The sequence below is a fragment of the Diadema setosum genome, chromosome 2, assembly GCF_964275005.1.
Source record: "Diadema setosum chromosome 2, eeDiaSeto1, whole genome shotgun sequence".
Taxonomy (NCBI): domain Eukaryota; kingdom Metazoa; phylum Echinodermata; class Echinoidea; order Diadematoida; family Diadematidae; genus Diadema; species Diadema setosum.
This window is the reverse complement of record NC_092686.1, coordinates 32,303,377-32,331,077: the sequence shown is the minus strand read 5'-3', so window position 1 is coordinate 32,331,077 and position 27,701 is coordinate 32,303,377. Positions and strand designations below refer to the sequence as shown.

The 27,701-nt window shown below is 38.4% G+C and overlaps 1 protein-coding gene across 3 annotated transcripts in view; it reads right to left on the bottom strand.

The window, feature by feature from the left end:
* The window catches only part of LOC140246271 (ELKS/Rab6-interacting/CAST family member 1-like), a 125,692-nt gene that overhangs the window by 29,856 nt on the left and 68,135 nt on the right, over window positions 1-27,701 (bottom strand). For all 3 annotated transcript variants that reach the window (XM_072325734.1, XM_072325733.1, XM_072325735.1), the window contains 5 exons: window positions 20,864-21,042; window positions 14,239-14,374; window positions 13,060-13,191; window positions 10,728-10,888; window positions 4,864-5,008 (listed from right to left, as the gene is read on the bottom strand). In XM_072325734.1, the coding sequence (XP_072181835.1) occupies window positions 4,864-5,008; window positions 10,728-10,888; window positions 13,060-13,191; window positions 14,239-14,374; window positions 20,864-21,042 (753 nt within the window). The remainder of the gene's footprint in view (window positions 1-4,863; window positions 5,009-10,727; window positions 10,889-13,059; window positions 13,192-14,238; window positions 14,375-20,863; window positions 21,043-27,701) is intronic.

The following is a 27,701-nucleotide window of genomic DNA, read 5'->3' as shown; positions in this document are numbered from 1 at the left end:
CAAAACAGAATCCATTTAAATTGTGAGTACATAGTACATTTTGCTAATAGAGTAAAAGCTACCCTCACTGCTAATTTGATCCTTTAATTCTAATCATTCTGAAAGAACTCTGAAGCAAGTATTGTCATCATGAAAGCACCTGTCATCTAGATTCAGACAGCGACCTAAAAGTCTTGTGCCAAACTACACATACATCATCTGACAGGATGAAAAAAGTGGCCTGATGCCATTAATCTATCATGACTTGGTAATCACTGGATTGATGGTTGAAGTTAACTGCCTTTAGCTGCTTAACATCATGTGAACTCAAGGAAAAAATCCACTCACTGTAAACCAACATTATGACTTCCCTAAAGCACAAAATTTTATGAAAGCTCGTAATGCAACATAAATTTGTATAAATTTACCATTCTCTTTCTGACAAAAGAGCCACAAATTCTACCTCTCACAAGATACAGCTGTATGAAAGAAAATTTGAAGAGATTACTTTGCATCAATCCATCTACAAAATCGGCAGTCGTATCCTAAATTTGGCAAATGCTATTCTGACAAAAGCAAAAGAGAACACTGAGACAAGGGTGTCTTTACATTGGAAAGCAATTAAAAAAGCAAAATATACACCAACGAACAGCAAGAAATAAGATGTCAGTTAATTCTTTACATAGTTCCCCAGCGTGAACGGAGAGAATGCTGTAGTTAAAACAAGGGTATCTTTTATACTGGAAACCTAGGAATAGCACATCAGATGACAGTCAATTCTTTACACAGTTTTCCGGTGTGAACGCATCCTTTCCTAGACTCTTTAATTGTTTGCTTTGACAGTGTGTGGATATATATGTGTCTCTCTCAATTACATCATCATCATCCGAATGTCTTGCAAGTTTACAAGGCTCAGATTGCTCCTACTTGGCTTCAGCTGTCTGCATCTTCCATCAGAACCCATTTCATTCTTCCCCCTCCGAGCAATTTCTTTGTTGCCGTCATTAGTGGGCCGGATGCATCATAGTGTTCACTTTTTGTTATTGGGCTTGAAGGTAGACAAACAGGAAACATACTTTGAAAGCATGCATGGGATTTGTATTGTCTCCTCTCTGTGCTTTATTGGTTTTTGTTTATTTGTTTTGGGTGCCTTCTTTTTTTTTTCCTCTTTCTTTTTCTTTTTTTTTTTTTTTTTTGTTGTTGTTGCTAAATGCAGCAGTGGCTGGTTGTATTTACAAGTGGTATTTTGGTGTTGCTGAGGTGTTTTTTTTTTTTTCCCCCTGATGAGAATCAAAGAATCGAAATGAGAAAGGATCCTTGACTCCATTCCTATTGGACAATTAATTCGGAGACAAACCATTTGCTTTAATAGAATTGCTCCTCCCTACCTCTGGAAACATCCCCCTCCCCATTATGGCACTTTTTTATTTATTTTTAAAATTTATTTATTTATTTTCAAAGCCAGAGTTCATTCATAGAATTGTGTAAAATGCATGCAAGATGTATCTATCTTTTTTTTTCATTTTGTTTTTACCTTTTAGGAATGATGTAACAAAGATGCTTTGCTTCATCAAAAGATTTAACCATGACTCATTACAGAGATGTGTGGATACCATATTCCAATACACCATAATCTCCTGCCCACACATACATACCTTTTACCAGAGTTTGAAGCTCTCATTTATTCATTTTTGTTAAAAGTTTCAGCCTAGTAAGAGTACATTGTTGGCTCATTAGGTAGATGCATCCAAAACTGAGATCAATTCACACCATGTTACACTTTCAGGGAAAGAGGCAAGCTGGAAACAATGGTTGATGACTTTAAAAAAAAAATGAACCCAAAATAAAAGGAAAAAAGTGTGCCTATGCCTGAAGTTAACCAAGCTATCCATCCACCATGTGTTAAAGTCATAAGACTCGGCAGGGCAATTTGTCTCAGCGCGCTCGGCAATTTGTAATCCAATTGAATCTTCCAGAAACTACCCTACACAGAGCGAAACACGCGCTATTGTAGAAAGACGGGACTACGCTCTCGTCGCAGAGTGGAAAAGCAGGGTCTGCTTACACTAGGTAATTGGCCAGATTCAAGATCCAGACACCAATAATGTATGAGCATATGAGCTTATCACGCTGCAGAAATACTCTTGAGCACACGTTTTCTTTGGGAGGATTTGATTTTCAGACAAATCTTCAAATACCATGAGATACCTGACTACTTTTCTCATCAAAAAGGGTTAATTGCAGCTAACACTGTATGACAAGATGTTATGTTTTGTCTTTTGCCAATGTGTTGTAGTATCTTTTTTTTCCCCGTATATTTCCTATGTTCTACATATAGTTCTTATATTCTTTGTATAAACTTTTTCTCAGATGTGTCCTTAAAATGAAATGAAATAAAATGGAAGATAAATTCTGGCAATTTTAGGTAAATTGAATACATTTCTTTTGATATTTTCTGGAGAAATTCTGGGGAAATATAATATGTATTATGACTGGTTTTATCATGCTATAAACCTGTAAACATACTGGACCAATCCCAACTGGTTTAATTCTGACTTTTTATGTGTCCCAATATACCCAGGTACTTAGCTTCACTTTCCAAACTTTTTCATCGCATCGGCTAACTAATCTTACCGAACTTGACCTCATTGTAAAGTTAGCAAGCCCGATCAGGAGTACCAATGTACCATGGTCTGCGTTCACCTAACTCAAGAGTGAGAAAATCATGTTTTAAAATGCATTTCAAATGGCGCTTACCAATGTGGTTTGATAACGCGATTCTTGGAGTGCCATTTCAAATTGCCCTTTGAATGGCATTTCAAATCAGTATTTCTAATCATGTTTGAAAATACCATTGCGTTTATCTATCACCTAAAAACGCCTCTAACGCATTTAGCATCATGATTTTGCCTCAGAAAATTTTCATATAAACTCACCCAAAGACTAACAAGAAAGCAACGATGATACAACAGGAATTACATTTGTGGTGACACAGCATTTGCCCTTGCGAAATTTGCTCCAGTCTTATTCTTTCCAAGGACTTAGGGTCAGTGTTAGGGTTGTGACAGGGTTTTAGGTTTAGTTTGATGTGAGGATTAGGATCAGGGTTAGAGTTATGTTTGTGGGTAGAATTTACGTTTGGCTTAGCGTGCAGATATTTCTTGGGAGCAATTGAAGAGTTTGTTTGCAAAAACCGATAAGTCCATATTTGCCAAATGGAGATATTTGCGATTAAAGTTCAAGAAAAAAAAAAGAGAATGATAAGAAAAAAATTGCTTCTTTTGACCATAACTTCAAAAATATACCTTTATATGTAGTGACCAATATATCATTTAAAAGGTATTATTTTTTACTTTTTGACAGAGATCGTACTTCAAAATCTTCAAAAATGGACTTATCGGTTTTTGCAAACAAACCCTTCAATTGTTGCTGGAGCAAATGTCATGGAACCTACAATCTCTATTTACTGAAAATAGGTTTTCAGACATCTGTGCACATCAACAAAGAAAGCACTCCTCAGCCCGTGTGCCTGTCAGCAAACAAAACACAGTAAGGGTTAATCTCTGTTTCAAATTGCATGCAGACAGGAAATACCATGCACCCAGTGCACAAATGACAGAAAAATGTTTCATTTACATTCCATTCTCAACATCTGCATCATCTCTATAAAATGTGGCCATTCTCATCATATTAAGCTCCAGGGAAGAGTACGAAAAAAAAAAAAAAAAAAGAATTTTGATAAGTGGGATTATAAAGAGCAATATAACTGCCACAAAGGAGAGGAAAAAAAGTTACTGATTGCCAACAGCAACAAGAATGACACTCTTGAAAAAAACACACACACACACGCTAAATCAAGACAGTAAGAGAAGTCACTGACAGAAAGGCAGACAGATAAAACACATGTAAACCGAATTGTTGGTTATTGATTTTCCATGGAGCAACCACAAGTTGAATTCTTCCGTCCGGAAATTGCTCAATTGTGAGTGCAAACCCTCCCTGTCTGCTGTGGGAGGCTATCCTCGAGTTCGATTGGATGTGCCACAAGTATGTCGGGCAGTCGGTGCCTACCCATTTACGCACCGGCGTGCTTCGAAGCTGCCACCTCGCGTTGCATATCAGTTTTGTCATTTCTGGCTGCAGCCTGGAAACACTGCCGTGGAATCTGTCCCACTAACAAATGCTCAGTGTATGTCAATTCCACAATGCCCCCAAAACACGCACACACACACACACACACACACACACACAATGGCCAGCAATGTTTGCAGTGTAGATCTCACGCTGCAGAGACGACAAAGTTGTGCAGGAATCTTGGGCATGTTTTGCTACGTTTTGTGCACAAATGACACACAACGTGCTCAGCTCCTAATAAACACCAGTGTTAACCCTTTCTGAAAGCAATCAAAAACATACAAGCTTTTCCCCCTGACAATGTTTGCCATGGGTCTGATCAATTACAGTTTGTATCCCTCCTCCGAGCAAAAGTTGCGCTGGAATCCCAACAATGTTTCTTCCCCCATCTTTGAGGTACAGTATTTCGTAGTGTCTCTATTTTCCCCTATAAAAGGAGTATTCAACGCAAAGAAATTTCTCCAAGCTTCTACAGTGGCTCCAAGAACATCTCATTCAAGTAAATTCAAATCAACCCATTAACCAACTAACCAAATAACCAACCAAACATTCACACAGTCACTCACTCAATCAATCAAGCTCAATCATGGAATTCTGATAATGACTCTTAACTCATATTGCCAACAGAACTGATGTGAAGATTCTTTCATGACAACAAATCTCCAAATCCTTAAAAAAAAGAAATTTTCTCTTCTTCTAAGAATACTAAGGCAGTAAAGTTATACCTGTAGAGAATATTGTTTTCCTTACCTCATCCTTGAGCTGCTGCACGAGGGCGTCCTTCTCCTTCTTGAGCAGTCTGAGTTCGTCCGACGTCTTGGGACTTTTCCTGTTTAGCTCCAAGAGGGCGATGTGTGCATCCTTTTCTCCGATGGCTGCAGTCAGAGCTTCTTGCCTGGGGAACCAGCATAAAAGCATTTGTGGCATCAGTACAAGTACAAATCATGTCAAACTGAATTCATTTTTTCACCAATCTAGAAAACACAAAGCATTTATGGCGGCAGCTTGTTTAGGAGATGCATACGTAATATGTTTGGACACACTGCTTTAAATTTGACCTAAACAACTGTTTATGCAACAGACACAAATCTGCAAGTATCACTGGGCTTTATAGCACGTCTTGTTATTGTGAACAAAAACCAACAAATATGACGCAGAATGAAAAATTTTATGAGCTACTCATACTGATCAAGGCATGTGGAAAAAACAAAACCAATGTGAGTGACAGTATTTTCTGTAATTTCATATACAGTCGTTCACTTGAGCACAATGACTTTTGTTTTATTAAAAGTATTAACCCAGACTAAAATTCAGACTTTGTGTGGTTTGTAGATGTACAGTTTGTCATGTGACCAGTCCACCATCTGTTTGTGGAGTGTGCCTCCAAAGCATGCCGTCATTGTAATGAACATGAGTGTATTGTTATATCACAATCACCAGCTGTCAGATGGCATACTCTTTCTTCATTCTTGCACGCACACATTAGTGACCAATATTTCTTGATCCAAAGAGTGAAAAGTTTCGCTGCCAGTTTGAACAGATGACAAAAGATCGCAAAGACTTCGCAATCTTTTGCCAGTGTGACCGCGGCTAATGATAACTCATGTCAAAGACATGATTTCCAGTGTGCGACTCATGGTCATAGTATCTTCTTCACAAGGGAATTGTACCATTCTCTCTTGAAGACAACAAATAATTATAATAAATCTACACCATCATGTGACACAAAAACTTGGCTACAAGAAATGCTTCATTCTTGTTGCCAAAGCCATAGGGAGTTGAGATGTCCTAGCATTTGGCACATGCAAGATTAACAGCAAAATAGCATCTTTGGGTAAATTTCACACAGTGGGTGAGGCGACTTAGGAAAGAACTCTAACATCTTCAGAATAGTACTTTGACAGGACTTTTTTTTTTTGAGGGGGGGGGGAGGAAGGGGGTAAAATAAACATCTTTGCTCCCACAAACATGCATTCTGTTTGTATCACAAATTCATCGCAGGTCTACCATCTTGCCGATGTACAGCTAAAGGGCAAGCATTGTGCACAAAGTAATGATTCCATCAACACTATCTACAGCCACCGGAAGATAAGCAACACATGCAGGAGAGAGAGGGAAACTGAGCCCAAACACGGTTGATATTAACCCTAAATGATTCGACAGAACTTTCGCGATGATACCCTCCATTTCCGCCGATGTCTAATCTCTCTGCCAGGTGGAAATTTGTCATCTGATGAACAAGCTCCTCAACTGTTAATTCTCGAGATATTTAAGCACACGCATCACACCAACGAAAGAGGGCTCATTATCTGGTAGAAGTTAATGCAGATCGCTATTAACTGCACACACAAATCGACGTTAATGAGCCAAAATCTCGTCTCACAATTCCTCAAAATTCCTAGCTGCTGCAAAACACTGCTCTTCTCTTTTTATTCCCTGATCACTCCACAGATTATACTCGTATTTCTTGGAGCCGATGACTGTTTTCAATTACGCAGGTGATAAAAACATCAGAGATAAGGAATTAAAAAGCACACAGCTGATATTCAAGAGCTTCCTAAGCAATCTGCACAAGCTGTATTAATGACAACCTGGCATTATCCAACAGTGACATGTGATGGGAATGTATTGTTTCCCTGGAAAACCACACTCTCATTACGGCCCGTAATAAATCAAGGCAAAAATTGCAGCGTGCTTCCTGCACAACTTGTGACGACTATCACTAAAGTTTCAGGAACTCAGTCTGTCGACACAAACTTTTATCGTGGTTAAATGAATCCTGTAATTAACTGCCTAGCCAAGAAATTAATCACTCCTCGAGACACTGACTCACTCTTTGTCAATTACGGTCCAAAATATGACATGGTAACATAATAAAATCCCAATAAGCTGTGTCTGTTTTATACAGCACAAGAAAACAGGGCCATCACTTTTTTTCTGTAGGAATACACTACTGTACTGTTCTGCATGACTCCCTGAAAATATCTATCCTACTCTTGTTCAAACACAGTCCATTCTTTCTAGCATAGCAAGAAACAGGTTAGGTGTGTACAGTTAATTGATACAACACATTTTTTCTTCTCTTGCCCGAATTTTTGCAATCAAGAGGTCTGATAATATGCATATTACGGCTGTCTGAAAACTCTTCTGAGGAACCTTATCCAATGACTTGCCAAATAAGGAATTCTAATTCTATGCAAACTAATTGAACAATTAATCTCTGAAGACAAAAAAAAAAATGTACACTCATACAGGTGTCAGCTTACATCACCTGTTTTTAATTTTCACGTCTGTTATGGTACTTAGGTGTTCCCTACTTATACCCATCATCGGTACTTAAAGTCACCCATGTGATGTGTGCATTATGTAAGTATGAGGCCTCGTCATATGACTACCATCAAAACACTGCAAGTGATTTTTTTTTTTTTTTTTTGAATGCCTGCTGGCAAGTGTACAACATATCTCCTTAATGTTAAGTTTAGACAAATTTCACATCTCTTCACTCTTCACATTCTTACTTCACGGCAGATTGAACAAATTGTCAACGTGTAATGGCAACCCCCTCAAAAAAAAAAAAAAAAAAAAATCATGGAGTCCCATCCCTCCCCCAACCCATCCCCCCCCAAAAAAAAAGAATAAATAAATAAATAAAAAAATCTGTAATCCACTCCCTCATTAAGATTAGGTATCTTGTCACCCATCCTTTCTAAAAATATTTCAGATAAGCCTGGAGTGAATTCACCACAATACCTTCCCCACTGCCACCACTCCCACTGGCCCCATGCAAAGCTAACATATTTCATACGCTTGCAAGGTTGCCACAATTCCAATGTCCTGGGATGACCGTCTCATTCAATCCACTTTATCTCGATTTACAGTAGCACTACATCACTCTTGACTCGCGGTGAATCCTTATCGCTCCCTTTTCATTAACATCAGTAACATCAGTCGCCGAAGAATGTGTCTCGTCTTGAGCTGGTGTGCAGTTGTGTTAATGTTACCCCTCCCCCACCCCATCCCACCCCCTCACCCCCCCCCCCCCCACACACACACACACACAAATTGCAGTACAAACTTGGGAGTGGCTGTGACTGGCAACTTTGAACAACTTTATCGTACCCAGACAGCTCATGAATATTTTAAGATAAAATGAAAGCAGGGAGAATTATGTGTAATACCGATGGCCAGCCCAAAACATTCCCATCCCACTTTGAGCAAGTCATCCATCTAGGGTAGATCATGTTATCGGCGGACAGCGTTCGAGACCTTGCCAAGCTCGGGCGGGATTGCCTTCCATCAAACGCTCCTCCATCAGGACTTTTATCTCTTGACACATCGCAGCCCCTAGAGGGAGTGCTACCATCTCTCTTTTCTCCCCTTCCACATCCCCCTCCTTTGCCTGATGACAATGGATGACTTCATGACAGAGACATGGCATCTCATGCATTGCAGGGCCCCAGTATCTCTGGAGGTAACTGCCTTGCTTTGCATACCCTCCTGATAATAATCCACCTTTGTTTGTCCATAGATGAGAACCCCTGGTCTCAGAACAGCAAGCGCAATGATTTGTTTAGCAATCTACAAGCTAATCATTGTCTTCCTCAAATCTGTTGTAATTTTCTTACACTGCTTAAGCTATTTTCTTATTACACACTAAAAATGTTTTATTAAAGTGTAATGATTTATGCATGCACATAAAAGTACATAGTGTTGTATAAAAATATTTACTACACTAATTATCATTCATGCCACGTGATGTAGTGTCACACAGAGCCAATGGTATTCTTCAAATTTCACTCGCATTTGAAAATCTTTCAATTCCACTTTGATCACAAATTGCAAATCTCTCACCTAACTTGCCCAGCATGTAAACTGGCACACATGAAATATTACCACAGTCACACAGGTCTGTAATCACATACCATTCTCACTGACAAATCACAACAATCTTCACAAATCACACACAGGTCTATGAGCATTCTGAAGAAAATAGATAAATAATAATCTATCATGACAACATACTTAGTGTGCCAGACCAATTCCTTGTCATGACCCATTCAGACTTCAGAAAGAAAATAGTTCTACAAATCCTACCTGACCTCTCCAAAAATGATGCACATGAGGGGCCTGTATTATAAAACATTTTGTAGCCACTACAACTAAACCATATCAACAGTTACCATGGCAATGAGTGAGTAAAACAGCCCATCCACTGTGGCCATTTTAGCTGCTAGCACAGTTATTTCTAATCAGTGAATCTTACAGCAATTGCTGGTCTATTTAGACATGAGATGGGGCCCTTACACTGGCAAAGGCAAGAATTGCCCATTTCACATTCAATACAGCAAACCACAAAAGATGATGGATGTTAGCTCTATTAGCTGCGATCAATCTAAAGGTGCGCTTATCTTCGGATACCACAGACTGTTACCACATCCCATTTGTCTTTATCAAGATGACTGGGTTTTTTTTCAGCAGTTCCTGCACAGCCCTACTTTATCACAATATCTTGAAAAAGCCACACCCCAAACTCTCCTCAAGTATTCAACATATCACAATCTCAAACACAGCAAATGATCTTGAGAGTTACAGCTGGAGCTAAAAGACATGCTTCTATAATCTCAACATTTTGCATAAATCTCAGATCATAAAAACAAAATTTCTTGCTAGGAATTCATATCTTCAAAACTGATAAAAGACGTTTTTGTCCACAAAAGATCTCTCCAACTCGACTACATTACCATCATAATACAAGACAGAGATCATGCCTAATTTCTCAGTACTGGGATTGTGCTTCATGTGGTATTTTGCATATTGCATTCTGTACCTACAGTGTTCCCTAATCCCTCTATTACCCAGAAATGGACTGGCACACAACTCTCATTTGCATTTTCAGTGCCCAACTTTACTGAAAGTACAACACAATGACTCCTTTGCAGAAATAAGATTTGAGGGAATAAGAAATTTGGATCATAAATTTTGATCACTGTGATATGGTGTACATTTATAGCAATCCTTATATCTATAAAAATATGAAACACACAAAGTATTACAAACACAAGTCATCGTAGTGAATAGTATACTGTACGAGCTGAAATTTTCGTGGTGGTTTTATTTTCGCGAATTTCGCGAATCGCCTTTGAACCGCGAAAATAACAACACGCGAAAATACCAACGCGTGAATAACTAAGTTCAGTTAGACCCTTGCAACCGCGAAATTAACAAGACACGAAAATGTCCTCCAAGTAGCAATTCGCGAAAATATCTGTACGCGAAAATTTCAGCTCGTACAGTAGAACCTCAATAATGCCCAATGTATACCCCACGCAACTCACTTTTAACCCGTTGAAGACGAGCCCAGAGATTACTCAGGCAGGTGTCTATGGGAAATGGGTGCCATAGCAAAATCAGTCTGTCCTCAACGAGCTAAAAGTGTCTTGCTGGAGCATATCTCGCTTATCTGACAATATTACATGTACATGTATATGAATAGGTACCTGTCCCAATATGGCTAGATAAATAAGACTGGACTGTACTTGATATATTCCCTACAAACAAAGTGACCATTTGTGGTACTGGTCACTTTCAGGGAGTGACCGAGTTGATTGACTCACTTCATGTCCAGTGCCTCTTCCAGGTGTTTCCTGGCCTCGGCCTGCACTGACCGCAGCTTGGACTCCCTCTCCTTGAGCAGGACCTGGGTGGTGGTCAGTTTGTTGTTGGCCATGGTCAGCTGCTTCTTGACCTCCTCCAGCTCATGCCTGACATCGTCCATCTGGCGATGACCATTATCAGGAGGAAAAAAACAAAATATGTGACGAAAGTTGAGCAAATCAGTGGTTTGTACACAAGACATTATGAATACAATTTTTTTTGGGGGGGGGGGTGGGGGAGTCCTGAATCAAGTAATCTGTAATTTTCTTAAATCACTGCAACTCTGATGTTGATTTATGTAGAATGAATAATGAAACAATATTGATACCAATAACTTTCGATCACTTCTACAATTTTAAGTGCTGACTCATGGTACAACACATTTCATAGATGTTTTATTCTGGTATCATGTGGACCGATTTTTAAAATACATAAATTTGACAGATGTCCACAGGCAAGAAAGCTTTCCCCAAGTACCCACTTTACTTACAGTGGCACACTGGCATCTGAATAACAATATTTGCTACACCCCACTTACAAATTGTGCATTTGATGTCATCATGTCTATGAGAAGATCATACATTAAAGTAACAATAAGTGGCTTGGCATTCTCCAATCACTCATCAGTATGACCTGTTATCAAGGCCATTCAGGCCTACTTGCTAAAGAAAAAGAAAACTCTCACTATTTTCACCAACTCAATCACATACAAAACAGATTATGAAAACAAGGAGATACGTGTATACATTTGATTTTTAATTCATCAAATTGATCAAAGAAAATAGATAATACAAATTTTTGAATACAACTCCATCACAAAATAAAGTACACCAAACTCGGGACTGGTTACTTCAATACTGTGAAGTTAACCAATGTTGTATTAACTAACTCCAATAAAAGGGGGGGGGGGGATGGAAACACTAGGTCAGAGCAAATGGCCCTAATCTGCACTCCCAACAAATCACAGCAAACCTGATCTGATACTGACAGAGATGCCTCACATTCACCACTAGAGGGCACCATCACAGTTTTTCATACATGTCTCATTTTGTTTTCTTTCTTCCACTACTTGCAAGATTTCAGCTTTGTCTGCATTGTCAATATGCAGAGGCACCAACTCTCTTAACTTTCAGAGATAGATCTCCAGGTTCGAGGCCATTTTCACAAAATCTTCTGCTCTATGGCTTGAGTTTGAATTTCTCCTGCTCTGAGTGTCTCCCTCTTTATATGTATTTTCTCCCATTTACAATTTAGCTATCTCCAGCAAATTCTCATTTTGTCATATGTGACCCTCCAGCTTAACACCCACAAAAATGGCAGACTGGGATTCCCTGTAATGGACCAAAATATGCCCTCTGGGTTAACTGACTCAAATTGTGACCCGCTACAACAAAAGGATCCTAAAGTCGCTGACGGGTGAGCCGAGAAAATTGAGTTTGAAGTCAGATCACCAAAATCTGTCAAAACTTTCGGATTTCTGTTTTTAACATAATTTTGTAGTCTAATGTATCTTCTATCATCTGCCGAAATTTCGAAGCTAAATGATCAAAGGAAAGGCCTGAAAATAGCATTTTTTCTTGGCCATGCTCGGCTCACCGGTCAACGACTTTAGGATCCTTTTGTTGTAGCGGGTCACAATTTGTTGAGTTTGCCTTACCTTGAAGAGTGAATCTTTTGCCACCTACTGTTAAAACTTGGCAGCTTAACCCCCCCCCCCCCAAAAAAAAAAAAAAAAAAAAAAAAAATTATAAATAAATAAATAAATAAATAAAAAATAAAATCAAGATATTAGCAGTGTTTCTGGACCATCATTTTTTCAGACAGGTGCTTCTTTCATTGTGAAATGGCACATGTTTTAATTGATACTTCTGCACAGCACACCTGAGTGACCCTGATCTTTAAATCCCTTTTTCTCCCTTTTCTATGAAACTGCACCCCATAACTCTCATTTTTTAGATCACTTTTTGAATGGGTTTAGATGATCCAATTTCAACAAGTTATAAATCATTTTAAAGCTTAGAGCTTACTTTCTTTAACTACACAAAAGAATGGAAATCAATTTTGGCCTACTTTTTGTGGGTTTTGAGCTGGGTGGCCACATATGCATATGTTCACAAATAAGACTAACGAGAGCACCTGAATGCATCTACATGTATAACCACAGAACTGGACCCCAGACGTAAGGAATGTTGTGCTTTAGAGGGGTCCAGGCAGGAGAATCTCCAGTTTATTGAGATGATTGGGGTTCGAGTCTCTAACTGTGGTGTGTGGCTTCTTTGTTTTTTAGCTCACCTGCTTCTTGAGTTTTGAGATGGTCTCTGTCTGCTGGGCTAGGAGCATCTCCCTGTCTGCAGTGATGGTCACACTCTCCTTCAAGGCCTCCGCCAGCTCCTCGACACGGTCCTCCTTCTCCTTTACCATGTCCTGAAGAGAGAGATAGTATAATACATCACTGCAATGATGAGCACTGTATAATAAGAGTCACTGATAGTTTAAAACTGAGCCACTTTAGATACACATCGATTTATGTCAAACTACAAATCTCATGAAAAGTTCATATGTGATTTAAATCAGAAAAGAGGCCAACTGTAGAAACTGTAGAACTACAACAAAGATGATAAATCAAGACAAAAAATTGGCATGGAAAGTCATCTACAGTGTTTGTATTTGTTTCTGAATCAAGATAACAACAGCTGGGGTAAGCACACTGGAGTGCTTTCGACACTTGGCACAAATGTCTAAAAAACCAATTGTCAATGAATAGAGTTTACTTTATCCCCTTTATGCCTAATGTGTCACTCTGGACAAAGGTACACAAATTCACAACTAAGTCAAGTACAGATGGATTATTGAATGTTCATTAAAAAACATGTCTAGTTAAAGTAGGTTTCTCTTCCGCTTGGAGACTGGGTGGTGACCTGGTGCCGACTAGAGTCTCGCTGGTCACAAAGTAGTTGCAGCAACATATCCTGGAGACTAACCTGGTCTCCAGGGAGTCGTGAGAGAATTAACATGTTCAATTTTTCAGGAGACTTTTTCCAGTCTCCAGCTGGTCTCTGAGACATCTCCACGATGTCTCCTTAGTCACGGCCATGGCACTGAGAATAATTCTGTCCACAAGGTTTCTGAGACGTCTCTGCAACCTTGCGGAGACCCATTGGTGACTCACTGGAGACGTCGCAGAGACATCTTGGAGACATCGCGGTAACGTCTCCGTGACTTTTGGGCAAATAAGCTATCACCTTGTTTGGAGACGTCTCAGAAGTCGCCCTAGAGTCACCTTCTTGGTGACAGCACAAGCCATTGTTTTGTCTTTTGAGTCTCACAAGTCGCGGCGACTGATTAGACACGGCAGTCGTGGCAACATCTCCTCAAGTGAGATAGACCCTCGAGCTACCAGTAAGTGCCTGAGCACATATTTTTAACTAGAGGGTTTAATTTCACACACTCTCTCTTATCTCTCAGGCTCACCTGGAGCTGCTGGGTGTCTGAGGAGAGCTCTCCCTCTCTTCTCCTGGCTTCCTCCAGGAGCTGGGCATTCTTCCTCTTCTGCACCTGCTGGTCTCGTTTGACGGCTACCACCTTCTTGTTTACCTCCTTCAGTTGGCTGTGAGAGAGGGGAAAAAAGGAGTGGAAGATGGTAAGATGAAAGATTCAAACAAAATTCTGGCAATTTATCGGTGACTGCCTATCCGATACACATCGTAGATCAGGAGCCTTGTTTCATGAAGCACCTCAGAACAACCACAGCTTACAAAACAGTCAAACCTGTCTATAGTGGCCATTCAAGGAAGATGAAAAAAGTGGCCATTATGGACAAGCGGCTGCTATAGACAGGGTCGTGTAACATGGATTTTTTCTCAGGTGAATCTTTTTAGTGGCCATAGTGGGCATATATGGCAGGTGATTGCTATAGACAGGTGGCCACTAAGGCAGACTTGACTGTACTTGCATAAGTCACAATGAAGACTGGATGGGCTGGGCCATGGGATATAATATCAAATTCTCTTGGATTTTATTCACTTCATAATGTTCAAGCCATGTTTTTTTGTTTTCCATTTTTACTACCTTTTCTCTCATCATTATATAGGTGACATTACTTGAATGACAAATACATATACCCAGGTTTGACATTAGCAGTGGCCCGGTGGCCCAGGGTGACTAGATATTGACGTCAGGCCACCAAATTTCCGAAACAGCAAACTTTTGGTCACCCAATCAGGCAACTAATATTCAAAATGGGGATTGATATTTGTTTTTATTTCAGGCCACTAAAATTTCAGATTCAAAGTTTTACCAGAGAAAAAAGTTAGTGTTGAGCCTTGCATATAACTACACTGTCTGGCGCAGCTTGACCAAAAGAGACCATTTGTACACACATTATGCACAAGACACAAGAAGTGAAACCCTAAAGGATTTTTGTGAAAGCTTTTTGTCCACATACGATGTACACATCTACCTTGACTATGGAGACATATACATTGTATGGAAGAAGATTACACTTGCACATTACATAAAACATCACTCATGAAAGAAAAAACACAACAACACAAAGCACTTATTCACATGCAAATATGTGATCACACTCAGGTTTGTTTTGCTTTGTTTTGTTTTGTTTTGGTTTGTTCTGTTTTGTTCTGTTCTCCTCTGTTCTGTTTTGTTTTCAATCATCTTGTCCCTACAAAAAAGAGTCTCAGCTTTGCTCGTCACCTTTTTAATTGTCATCTCCTGGTTACAATAACACTTGTGATATATCTTAGAGTCACACTTCTCAACCTTTTTGCAACCTGAGGTCCACTTTGGCTCCTACAATTCTTTCTATGTTTTTTGAGGCCCAGGCAGATCAAACAATAATCTTTCTTTTTTTTTTCATTCTATTTTCGGTCAACATCACAGCCCACCTGTTGAGAAGCAGGGCCTTAGAGGATGGTGTTTGGCAGTTTTCAGAGCAAATTTCAATCATCTCTAATTCGAATGAATATTTACTTGGCATCTATAAGCTTTATCTACATATCATCATCACACCAAAAAGTTTGCTTTTTTACAAATTGAGGGGTTCAGATGTGATGCAATTATTGTGCTTTAACATAACTGAAATCAGTTCATGGCTGAAATCAACTGATTTGTTAATAAAAATGGTGGAGATATTTTGCAAATAATAAAGATAATAATAATAGTAATAAATAACAGTATTCTTGAAGGGGTTTCACACAGTTGTGATTGACTCTGTCAATAAATTTGAACTTTACCATTACAATGAGTGACAAGTTACAAAAAAAAAGAAAAAGAATGTGGATATCATATAGCCACAAGAGCACAGCATCAAAACTGATCACTACAAATATCAACAGTTTAAAAAAAAAAGACTACAGCAACAGCATCAGATGAAAGGCAGTTAACTGCACATGATCTTTATATGTTTTTTAATATGTTTGAAATATACATGATCGTAATGATAATAAATCTCCTTTATGAGATAGGTGAAACTAATGGTAAGCATGCTATGATTGGGTCATATGGGTGTGTACATTATTGTATACTCATGTATGTATATGTATCAAAGGATCATGCTTGAGTACACATACAGACTGATTAATCATGATGCAATTCTTTACGTGCCAAAAGCAAGTCTCCAAATATCAAGACTTTTCAAATAAAAGAAAACTATGCATGTCAGTTTCACATGTGAACATACACGAAAAGTTTGATGAAAGTATTTACACAGTGATCACAAACAACATTCTTCTTTTTCTTTTTTTTTATGAACAGGCGGTTACAGACAAGACGTGGCAAAACGGGAAAGCAAATCGTCCACAAATCATAAGTCATACAAAGGGATTAATAAAAAGGAAAAAATGTGGGGAAAATTGTCGGAGGCAGCAAACGAGCACTCATGCAGACTGGTGTCACAAGGTCACGGAGTCAACGACCGTCAAGTCACTCACCCTGGGCAATGCTTTCTTATTATGCTGAAAGAGTTAAGAGGTTAGCAGGAAGCAAAAAAAAAATGATAGTAATAATAATAACAAGAACATTGTGGTAATTTGTGATGCACAGGGCTGTGGTAAGTTGGAGGAATCCCCAGAGGAATGTGGAATAAACACAAACTCTGTTTGCTTCATGGGGGTAGGGTGGGGAGGGGGGGGGGGGCTCAACATTATTCTGAGCAATCGGAAAATGCAGTCAGTCATTCCTGATCCCCAAGCGCTCCTCAAAGTTCATCTACCATCATTCCAAGTTACTTCATTATTACACCTGAACTGTTAGTGGGGTTACTGTTGTAGGAGCAAGGGGGGGGGGGGTTATAATTCTCAATATGCAGGCCAATAGATGGCAGTATTCATGTTTGTCGCCTGTACACACAGTGTCTCACACAATCAGCTTACATTGGTGTCCCCCCCCAAAAAAAAAAAAATAAATAAATAAATAAATAAAATACATACGACTATTATTTTTGCATTGATATCAATAGTTACATTTTTTCATTTTTCTTTCTCTTGGCAGGCATAAAATGACAAAATATGCCACAGAAAATAAGATAAAATCAACATATTTCAGTGCTTGAGATATCAAATAAATTCTCAATCTATCATACATAGTTCAAGGCACAACGTAAGAATCTAACATTCTTTCAAAACAGGACATCAACTACATAGAATGTAAAAACTGTTCTTGTTTTACCATTGAGGCCACTATACATTGGACAAACATTGCACAGCAGAATTATAAACTCTGTCAACATTCAATACAATTCCCAACCAAAATCAAACCAGCTATTCATTTAATCTGAAATGGGATTATGCAGTTTTGTTTTTTGGTTTTTTTTTTGTTGTTGTTGTTGTGTTGGTTTTTTTTTTTTTTTTTTGGGGGGGGGGAGGTATTTCAGTCTTCTGGGTTACACATCGTAACTTAACCTGGATTTTCAAAAAGATAAAATAAAATAAAAGGAGAAGAAAACATGGTATGTGGACTTTGAATGAAAAAGCATTACAGTTGCAATTAACAAGGGGCAGAGACATATATTCATGTTTCCTATATGTTTCTACATATTTCTGCATTGCTTCACAGCATGCACACTAATTCATGACAATCTACAAACCTTGGTAAATTAAGGTAAACACTACCAGTACATGGAAATTAATGACACTCATGTTAGGCATACAACATTTATATCAAAAACTTGAAATTTCATTCAAAAAGAAAGAAAAAAAAAACCAACATTGTTATATCTTTAATGCAAGCATGTTACCATTCAATGCCAGAGTCCTTTAAGAGTAAGTTGTTGATTACTTCTAATTGCAATGAAGTCAACAAAAAAAAAATGCTTTACAGTATTGACATTAATTAGTTTGTACTGCATTAGCCTAGGAAGTGCAATTACATTTGTAAAGGGAACACGGAGGCCAAAAGAAGGCATGAAAATGCATTAGGGCTAGAAAATTTCAACCCTACTATTAGATACATCACGTAGACCATTAGCATTAGGTGGATGTGAACAAACATGTTAAATGCTACTATGTTCATGGGGTTTGGAAACTCTGGTAGAATATATTCCTTTGTATTGAGAGATTCTACATACGTAATAACTGTCTTTTATATACCCCCATTTAATTAATTACATATGTTCTATGGGTCCTGGTGCTATCATCAACTGTAGGATCAAGAGTTTCTATAAAACTTTGGGATCCCTTGATCATCATCTCTTAAGATGCTTAATCCCCATTTCCATTGGGAGAGTCATCTTCCCATATCCCTGTCATCCATTCATGGTTCTACGCTTCCTTCCCTTTGTCCATTGCGCCTCTTCATCTGCATGTATCATGTCCATAAAAGTCTTTAACCTTTATCTCTCCTGAGCATTTGTTTGTTTCATTTTCCATCAGGAGAAGATGGGTGGATAGCGCATATCCAGCTGCACTAACTGGTCTTCCTTGGGGTCTAGTTTTATGTACTTGATGTGAACCACTTCCCCTTGCTCTTTGCAGTGAATGAATAAAGTGAGATCTCTTACATGTGTGGGTTATGACTCTCTCATGATCGGGACCTACAGTATATGTACTATCTAAGAAATTCCTTAGCTTCCATTAAATGCATCTAAATTATGTGATTCGCAGCTTCGTGTCTGTTTACAAAAGCAGAATTTCTCCAATGGCTCTCAGAAGCTTAGACATGTAGTCCCATGTTATTCCATATGACATCTCAGTGACATAGTTCTGTAGTATTCCCTGCTCCTGTTAATGCTGATTGTAATACGTTCCCACCCTCACACAACTCCAGTAGCTGTGCATCATGTCTTGTTCATTCCTTCCCCCAATCCTCTCTTTCTCCACCCGTTCCTCTTTCTCCTGATCCATCACCAGCTAATCTTCTAATCCTCATCACTCAAGGAGGTCTGGTTCACATCGCATGCCCTCCCCTGAAAACCTATCCTACAACATCATTCTTTCCGCACATACTGAGCCTTTCACTTTCAATACTTTCCATATCTTCATTACAAATGATGACATACACTCTCCCGAAAAATAGATCATGTGACCATTTATATCCTCATCCCCTTCACACTCGTCCCTCATCAGGTAATTCCTCCGTCTACGTGAGTATATGAAAAGACGTGACTTTGTTTTATCTCATGGTGTTCCTTTTTGGGGGGATGGGAAGTCACATTCCACAACGTTCCACTAGATTTTCAGGAGGAAAAAAAACCCCACCAACAACATCAAATTTGAAATGAATTGTGTTCTGAGCTTTAGCTGATAAATATTTCATCCTCTCAATGATTCAAAAGAGACAGAGATTCCATGGAGGAGATTGAGCACTACTGCCAAAGTTTCTCACAATTTTGCATACCTCTGGGTTTTCAGACTACAATTGTACTTGCAACGCCCTCTCACGTACCTGGAGGGGCAGTATGAATACATCAATCTTTTTTTTTGCCTCCCTCCCTTCCTTTCTTGTTTATTTCTACCCCTTTTTTATCCCCTCATGATTATCTCACTTTTTTTTTCTCTCTTTTTCCCAGAATCACAATCTCTCACTTATCTAGATATCTGTATCTAGCTTCTCTTCTCCATGCAATACATATTTTTCTATCCTTCCTACAGGAATGCTTCATTTGTAAGATACCTTAACCACCTTTTTCTTCTGAAGACCATTATGTGACAATGGGTTTATTCATATATTGGCATTTTAAGTGGTAGTTCACAGCCCTGCTTATGTTGAAAATAATACATCAATTTCTAACTTCATGATTTACTTATAGTAAGTTGTGAAATAATCTCTATATGTCATGAAATAATACCTTCAAGAACATGGACCTCTGATGTGTGGGACTCCAATTTCATGTCTTCTTCTACAGACACAAGTTTTCTTTTCTATGTTTTATGTGACAAGGGATCTAAAAGAAAAGTCCCAGATGCTTCTTGACAAACGTGAAGTGCGTACAAGACTGAGAAATAACAGTCACTGAGTAACTGGTGATGCTGATTTGCTACGCAGAAACAAAATCCACTTCTAACTTGCTGCATATTTTAACATCCTTTTACAAGTCACTAAATTCTTCTAGGTCTTGAATTCCACTTGAATGACTGAATGACACTGACCCTTGCCTGGCAGGCCAAATGACCCCACTCCAAGATTCTCATATTGCTCAAGTCCACACTACCATGAACAACCCAAGTGTTTACCACTACTGCAATACAAGTTGAACAATTTCATGCTCTTAATTAATTGCTAAAATCTCCCTATCTCAACTATTAACCCGATTCCTACTGTTTGATATATTTGTATGTACCTTTGTCATCAACCAACCAATCAGACATTAATCCTTGTTGGGGTCATATCTACCACCTCTCCTCCCCTTTTAAAGTCCAAATTGCTCCAGCCTATGAATAAAGCCATGTCTAACAGTTGTGGTACAAGTTAATCAAAACGTCCTAATAACGTTTAAAGTCCACTTTAATTGTTATAAACCTCATTCCTAAGGTCAAGTGTTTAGCTACAGGCCCGAGAAACTAAGACAGTGATCCCAGTTTGGCGAGACTAGCACACCACACTCTGCGCCACCCTGCCCCGCCCGGCCCCGCCCAGTCCCTCTTACCCCTCCAGGTCCTTGATGCGCTTCTCCTTGTCGTTCTTCTCCCCCTCCATCTCCTTCATGATCTCCAGGAGCCTGTCGACCTCTGCCTGCGACTTCCTCACCTCCTCCTTCAGCGCAGACACGGATCCCTGCAGCTCCTTGATCTCTTTGTTCTCGGCCGCCTCCCGCTCCTCCTTCAGCTGTGTGGGGGGACGAACAACGTAATACAGCAATTGAATGGATACTGATAGATAGCTGTGGATTAGTGTGGTCTAACTCATAAACCTATGGATGGGACTACAGTGAGATACATAGGCATATAGCATTATTCAATGTCACATAGACTTATTCCTTTAGTTGCAAATGTAAACATATAAACACAAAAAAAGTGACTGCCAATCCAAACCACTGATCTCTATAATGACAGGAAGTGAGGCAACGGACCATGAGATGTTAAATCAGAGTTCACAAGCTTTCAAAAGCTCTATAAATGACGTCATCATCTGAGCCATTTCTGCTACGAATTTTTCCATAGATTGGTGACTGCAGTTAAGCGTGGACTACAGTTACGATCCCTTAGTTACATACCTTCAGAGGATGGGGAAATGACAAAAGTCAAGTCAAACAAAGAGAACAGCGAAAGTTTCATCAACCAAATTAAACAAAAAGAGAGAGAATACAGAATTTTAAAGTTTTACTTGTCTTTTAACAAACATTAATGTTGGTCATAATCATACATGCACAAATTAGATGTGGTGATGATATCACAATCTTACAACTCCTCCACTGGTTTGTACTCAAATGTACTATGAAAATCATTCTTTTTGTCTCAATAGCTCAACCATTCCTGGCCCCTTTCACATCAGAAAGTTATCATTACCTACTGGTTACAACTACAACTCTGCAACATTCTGATGTGTAAAGCATTATCTTTTTTTTTTATTCTGAAATTCACAAAATTCAAAAAAATGTAATAAATACAAGGAAAATCTGTAAACACACAAACTGAGGACTTGGATGACATCACCGCATATTATCTGCATATGAGACAGTAACTGACAACAATGACCTGGACAAAGTATATAAATTCAAATTTCCATAATATTATAACTTTCTGTCTGATCTTCACTAAATTTCCATTCTTCTATTTGCTTGAAATTACTCTTTTTATCACAGTTAATGTAAACATGAATTTTTACTTTGAGGCACAGTGAGGCAATAGAGCATGGGAAAATCATGCTAATTGTGTATATTTGCAGGAAATTTGTGGTCTGAACACAAACAGTGACAATAGGCCTGCAATAAGAAGTGATGTTGTCTTTATCCATGAACATATCTTTTTTTTTCCTTTTTAATCATGACATGAATTCTAGATCAACCCAACATCAAATAAGGATTTAAAAAAAAGTAATTCACATAAAATAGAATATTACCCCCATCATAGACATCACTAAAGAAAAAATTGCAGTCCTACCAAATCACTGTATTACTGCTTGACCACATAATCATACTGCCACCACAGGAATCATATTGGGTACATTTGCATCATGTACCATCACTTGTACCATCTTTGAATGTGTCAACTCTTTGTTGCAGCAGTCCAGGGTCCCGTTTTACAAAACTTGTTATCAGTAACACAGCAAATTTGCCCTTAGCCAATCAGATGCAAGGATTTCAATAGCTTGTTACAACTATCGTAACTTGTTACTGATAACAAGTTTTAGAAAATGGGGCCCAGGGCATTCGTCACAATTATAGTCATTGACATGAATCACGCAATGATAGCCTGTCATGAGGCTACAAGCCTGAGCTTTCCAAACCTGAACACCTGTATGCACAGGATGATGCCCTCCCGTTACCATGGCAACATAGTCCAATGCGATACTGCATCACCACCGTCTCCTTTTCTCCCAGGCACTCATCACACTTGCAAATTCCTCTCCTCTCATCTCACCGCCATCATCACATTCTCAATGATTGAATGCAGGCTGTTGAATTAAAACTAAAAAAAAAACCTTCATCTGCTCGCTCCCCCGCATAGACATGTAGTCAATTACATGTAGGTGACAGCGAACTCTTGCCTTGTAAGCACGGCAAAGCAACAGCAAACTTGATAGCTTCACCTACGCTCTACTGCCAACTCAAACATGACAGGACAGAGGTACAAAAGAATCAAAGCCCTGTCAGATATGTTCACACTGCATCAACTAATTCTGTTCTTTCTGAAAAACATTCTTCTTCTGGCTCCTTCGAGCATCACATCTGCGTCGCAGTGCATCACAACATAGGGCATGTCAATACAAAGGACGAAAATGATTTACAATAATGATAATTGCCATGGCAACTGTTAAAAATCCTGCAAAGAAGATTGATAATTGCTCAGACTTGTTAATCCTATGGTAAGATATTATCATAGGAATTCTTCCATGCAAAAGGAAGGGGAAGGTAAAGTTGGTTTTTGGCATGATGCACAAAGACAAGTGATGATGTCAGACCTTATGGCCCAAATTCACAAAGGTGGTACAAATGAGACCATGGTTTATACCATGGACAAAAACCATGGTCGCTTGGAATATTTCATTACGAAATCAGTCATTTAATCGATGAAATGATTATTTTGAAACGAAATGACAACATTTTGTAACTAAATGAACATTTCATCCACGAAATGATAATTTTTGAACAAAACGGTCATTTTGTCGACGAAATGACCAATTTCGTAACGAAATATTCCGTGCGACACTTGGAGCTCCATGGTTTTTGTCCATGGATTAAACCATGGTTTCATTTGTACCACCTTCATGAATTCGGGCCAATGACTCCAGACTTCAGAGAAAATCTTGTTTTCTTTTTATAGTGGATGAGAAAGAGGAGGACAAAAAAAAAGAGAAAGAGAAGGACAAAAAAAAAGAAAGAGAGAGAGAGAGGGGGGGAGAGAACAACCAGCTCGCTATTTGTTTAAAAACAAGTCTCAAGGCCTACTTTAAGAAAAAAGGCCAAGAGTGAACAGTTGGGAGTCCGGTACTGACGTCATCACAGGCACTATAAAAACACACAGGATCAGTCGACATGCTACGAGCAGTAAATTGCCACAATACACAAAGACAGACACATGCATCTAATATAGTGGTATTATATATACATGAAATAATCTTTCTACAGGGAAAATGCTGCTTCAATGAACATCTTCACCCTGAATATTGAATTTGAGAATGAAAGGCCCTGGAAATTGAATTTGAGTTGAGGGCAAAAAAAAGTAGGTACAATGTATTTACAAGTGAAAAAGCCTTAAATTGTTGCAAATTCTTTCTGACAAGTCTTAGTACAATACATGTTATTTTATAACTGCTCACCCAGTACCACTTTCATTCTGTATACATGTATGTCCCATCGTATGCTTGTGTATGTTGGCATGCATGAGTTGAGCTCACAGTAATATCATCAGGAATATATGTCAACCTGTACAATGTACCACTGATTATTGTAGAAGTTATTCAATGATCACATTTTGTACATTAACAAGACATCCCAAACAACTGACATTGTGAAAATTCCTGAATTGTGATTAACAGGTACCTTACATCTTTTTCTTTTTAGGTGATCCGAGTATCCTCTCGGATCACCTTCTGTATTTGTACGGATTCTTTGTTGGTTCTTCTTATTTCTGGACAAAAGTTGTGTATCTACTTACTCAAAAAGTTCTCAGAGTATCAATTTCAAACTCATACCATATATGTATCATGTCCCAAAGACGACAAATTTTATGTATCACTGTGATCAGTCGACCGTGACGTCACTATGACGTCATTATATGAAAACACATTTTCATTCATATCTCATTAATGGAATGGAATTTTTCAATGAAATTTACGTCACATACATTTCAAGTTATGCGCATTTTACTCATATTCTCAAAATTCATATTTTCTCTTAAAACGTGCGCGTACGCGCGCGTTAAAATATTTGTATGCTCAAATCGAGCTCAAATTTTTTTTGCACACGTTTCAGACCATTTGGAGCATTTTTTGAAAAATTGAAAAAATTGGACGGACGCGTACGCGCGCGCACATATACGCACGTACAGCTCATACGCAATAGAAATTCCCCGTTTTTTCACACTTATCGGATGCGTAAAATGTCAAGGAATATTTCTACCAAGTTTCAAGTCGATCCGACTCAATATGACGTCATACGGGCCCGTCAAAGTTGAAATTCCGCGCGCGCGTCAATGGCGATATACAGTGCAACAATGCAAAAAAACCGCCAATTTTGAATCCGATTTTACTCGTCAGGATGGACGGTGACCCCCCATTTTCTTTACATATTCTGAAAGCTGATGAGTTGTACATGTCATTTCATGGGTTGGCGATGCTGAAAAAATGATAAAAAGATATCAAATTTCTTAATGAATTTTAAAAAGTAAATTTTCAAAATGACGTCATCAAATTTCAAGTTCATTCAAGCATATTTCACTTATTCTTTAGTTGATTTTCGTCCAAATTTCAATATGTTGTAGCTTATTAAATGGTCTTTCAGATATATAATAACAACAATTTGATTGGATGACGGCATCACCTCGTAAAAAGGGATTAAAAGTAACATTGTTAAATTTGACCAGTTTACGTGTTATCTCTATGGGAGTGCAGGTTTTCTGGAAATGAAAACTGACATGACTATCTTTATCGAGCACTAGCTCACTTATGCTTCGGTGAATTTCTTTCATATTTTAGTATGTTGTAGCTGAGACTTTGGGCTATCGTAAATGTGCCCTTCGTTTTTTCATACGGAGTCGGCATCATGCCCAAAAACTTGGTTGAAATTAAAGCTTATCTTCCATGTATTTTCATATTCCTTTCTTTCTGCAACTTTCTTTGCAATAACTCAAGAAAAACAAGCTCTATCAGCCCAATATTTTGCACATGTTTAGTTTATGTCACGTACATTATTTTATAAAATAACAACTACTTGATCGGGCACCTTCTTGGGTATGTAAATTAGGGTCAAATGTCAAAAATGTTTCATCCTGTATCTTGGTGAATACATGTCTTATCTTTCCCATATTTTGCATACGTAAAGACCATGTTACAAGAATCATTTCACAAAATAACCACTTTTTGCTCAGACGCCATCTTGTCTGTTCAAAGTAGGGTCAAAGGTCATATGTACTTCTTTCTTTATCTTCATTATGACGTGTTATCTCTATGGGAGGGAATTTTTCTAGATGTGAAAATTGACATGATTGTCTTTATCGACGACTAGCTCAATTACCCTTCGGTGAATTTCTTCCAGATTTTAGTATGTTGTAGCCAATGTGATACTCTTTAAGTTTTCTTTAATCAAAGTTTTAATCGGATGATGTCTTCACCTCGTGAAAATAGATATAATGTAACCTTGTCAAATTTAACCAGTTTACGTGTTATCTCTATGGGAGGGAATTTTTCTGGAAATGAAAATTGACATGACGGTCTTTATCGAACACTAGCTCACTTACTCTTCTGTGAATTTCTCCCAGATTTTAATATGTTGTAGCTGAGACTTTGCGCTATCGTTTCTTTGCCCACTCTTTTTCATGCGACATCGAAATCACGTCGAAAAACTTCGCAAAAATTAAAGCTTAGCTTCGATGTATTTTCATGTTACTTTCTTTCTGCAACTTTCTTTGCAATAACTCAAGAAAAACAGCCCCTATCACGCCCATATTTTGCACATGTTTAGTTCATGTCACGTACATTATTTCATAAAATAACAACTACTTGATCAGACACCATCTTGGGTATGTAAATTAGGGTCAAAGGTCATAAATTTTTCAACCTGTATCTTGGTGAATACATGTCCTATCTTTCCCATATTTTGCACACGAAAGACCATGTTACAAGGATCATTTCACAAGATAACCACTTTTTGGTCAGATGCCATCTTGTCTGTGCAAAGTGAGGTCAAAGGTCATGTGTACTTTTTTCTCTATCTTCGTTATGACGTGTTAACTCTATGGGAGGAAATTTGTCTAGATGTGAAAATTGACATGATTGTCTTTATCGAGCACTATCTCACTTACCTTTCGGTGAATTTCTCCCAGATTTTAATATGTTGTAGCTGAGACTTTAGGCTATCGTAGTGTGCCCTTCGTTGTTTCATACGATGTCGGGATCATGTTAAAAAACTTGGTTGAAATTAAAGCTGCGCTATCGTTTCTTTGCCCACTCTTTTTCATACGACATCGAAATCACGTCGAAAAACTTCGCTAAAATTAAAGCTTAGCTTCGATGTATTTTCATGTTTCTTTCTTTCTGCAACTTTCTTTGCAATAACTCAAGAAAGATATTCCCTATTACCCCCATATTTTGCACATGTTTAGTTCATGTCACGTACATTATTATAAGATAACAACTACTTGATCGAACACCATCTTGGGTAGGTAAATTAGGGTCAAAGGTCATAAATGTTTCATTCTGTATCTTCGTTGTAGTGTATACCGAATTTGGTACCAAAGATGGCAGACCTGACTCTCTTTTCTAAATGAGAATTAAAACATCACACGGTCAATGTCATTAAACACAGATGAAGCCTGTATGGTCATGCCTATTGCGATCAGCACTCGAATCATCGATTAAAAAAAAATCGGATCACCTAATTTGTCAGTGTTGACAAATTCCAAGTCTAGTTCTTTTTTTTTTTTCTTCTTTTTTTTTGGGGGGGGGGGGTGGGGCTTTGTGGACCCAATGAAGATTTTAAGCTTGAGTGGGAGACATTATCTAGCACAATTCTCCTCCTTTAGGGCACGATATCTTCCAACAGTAGCCAGATTAGCATTTGCTTCTTACTGACAAAGGGTCTAACAAGGATTGTGGCAATTGTCAGC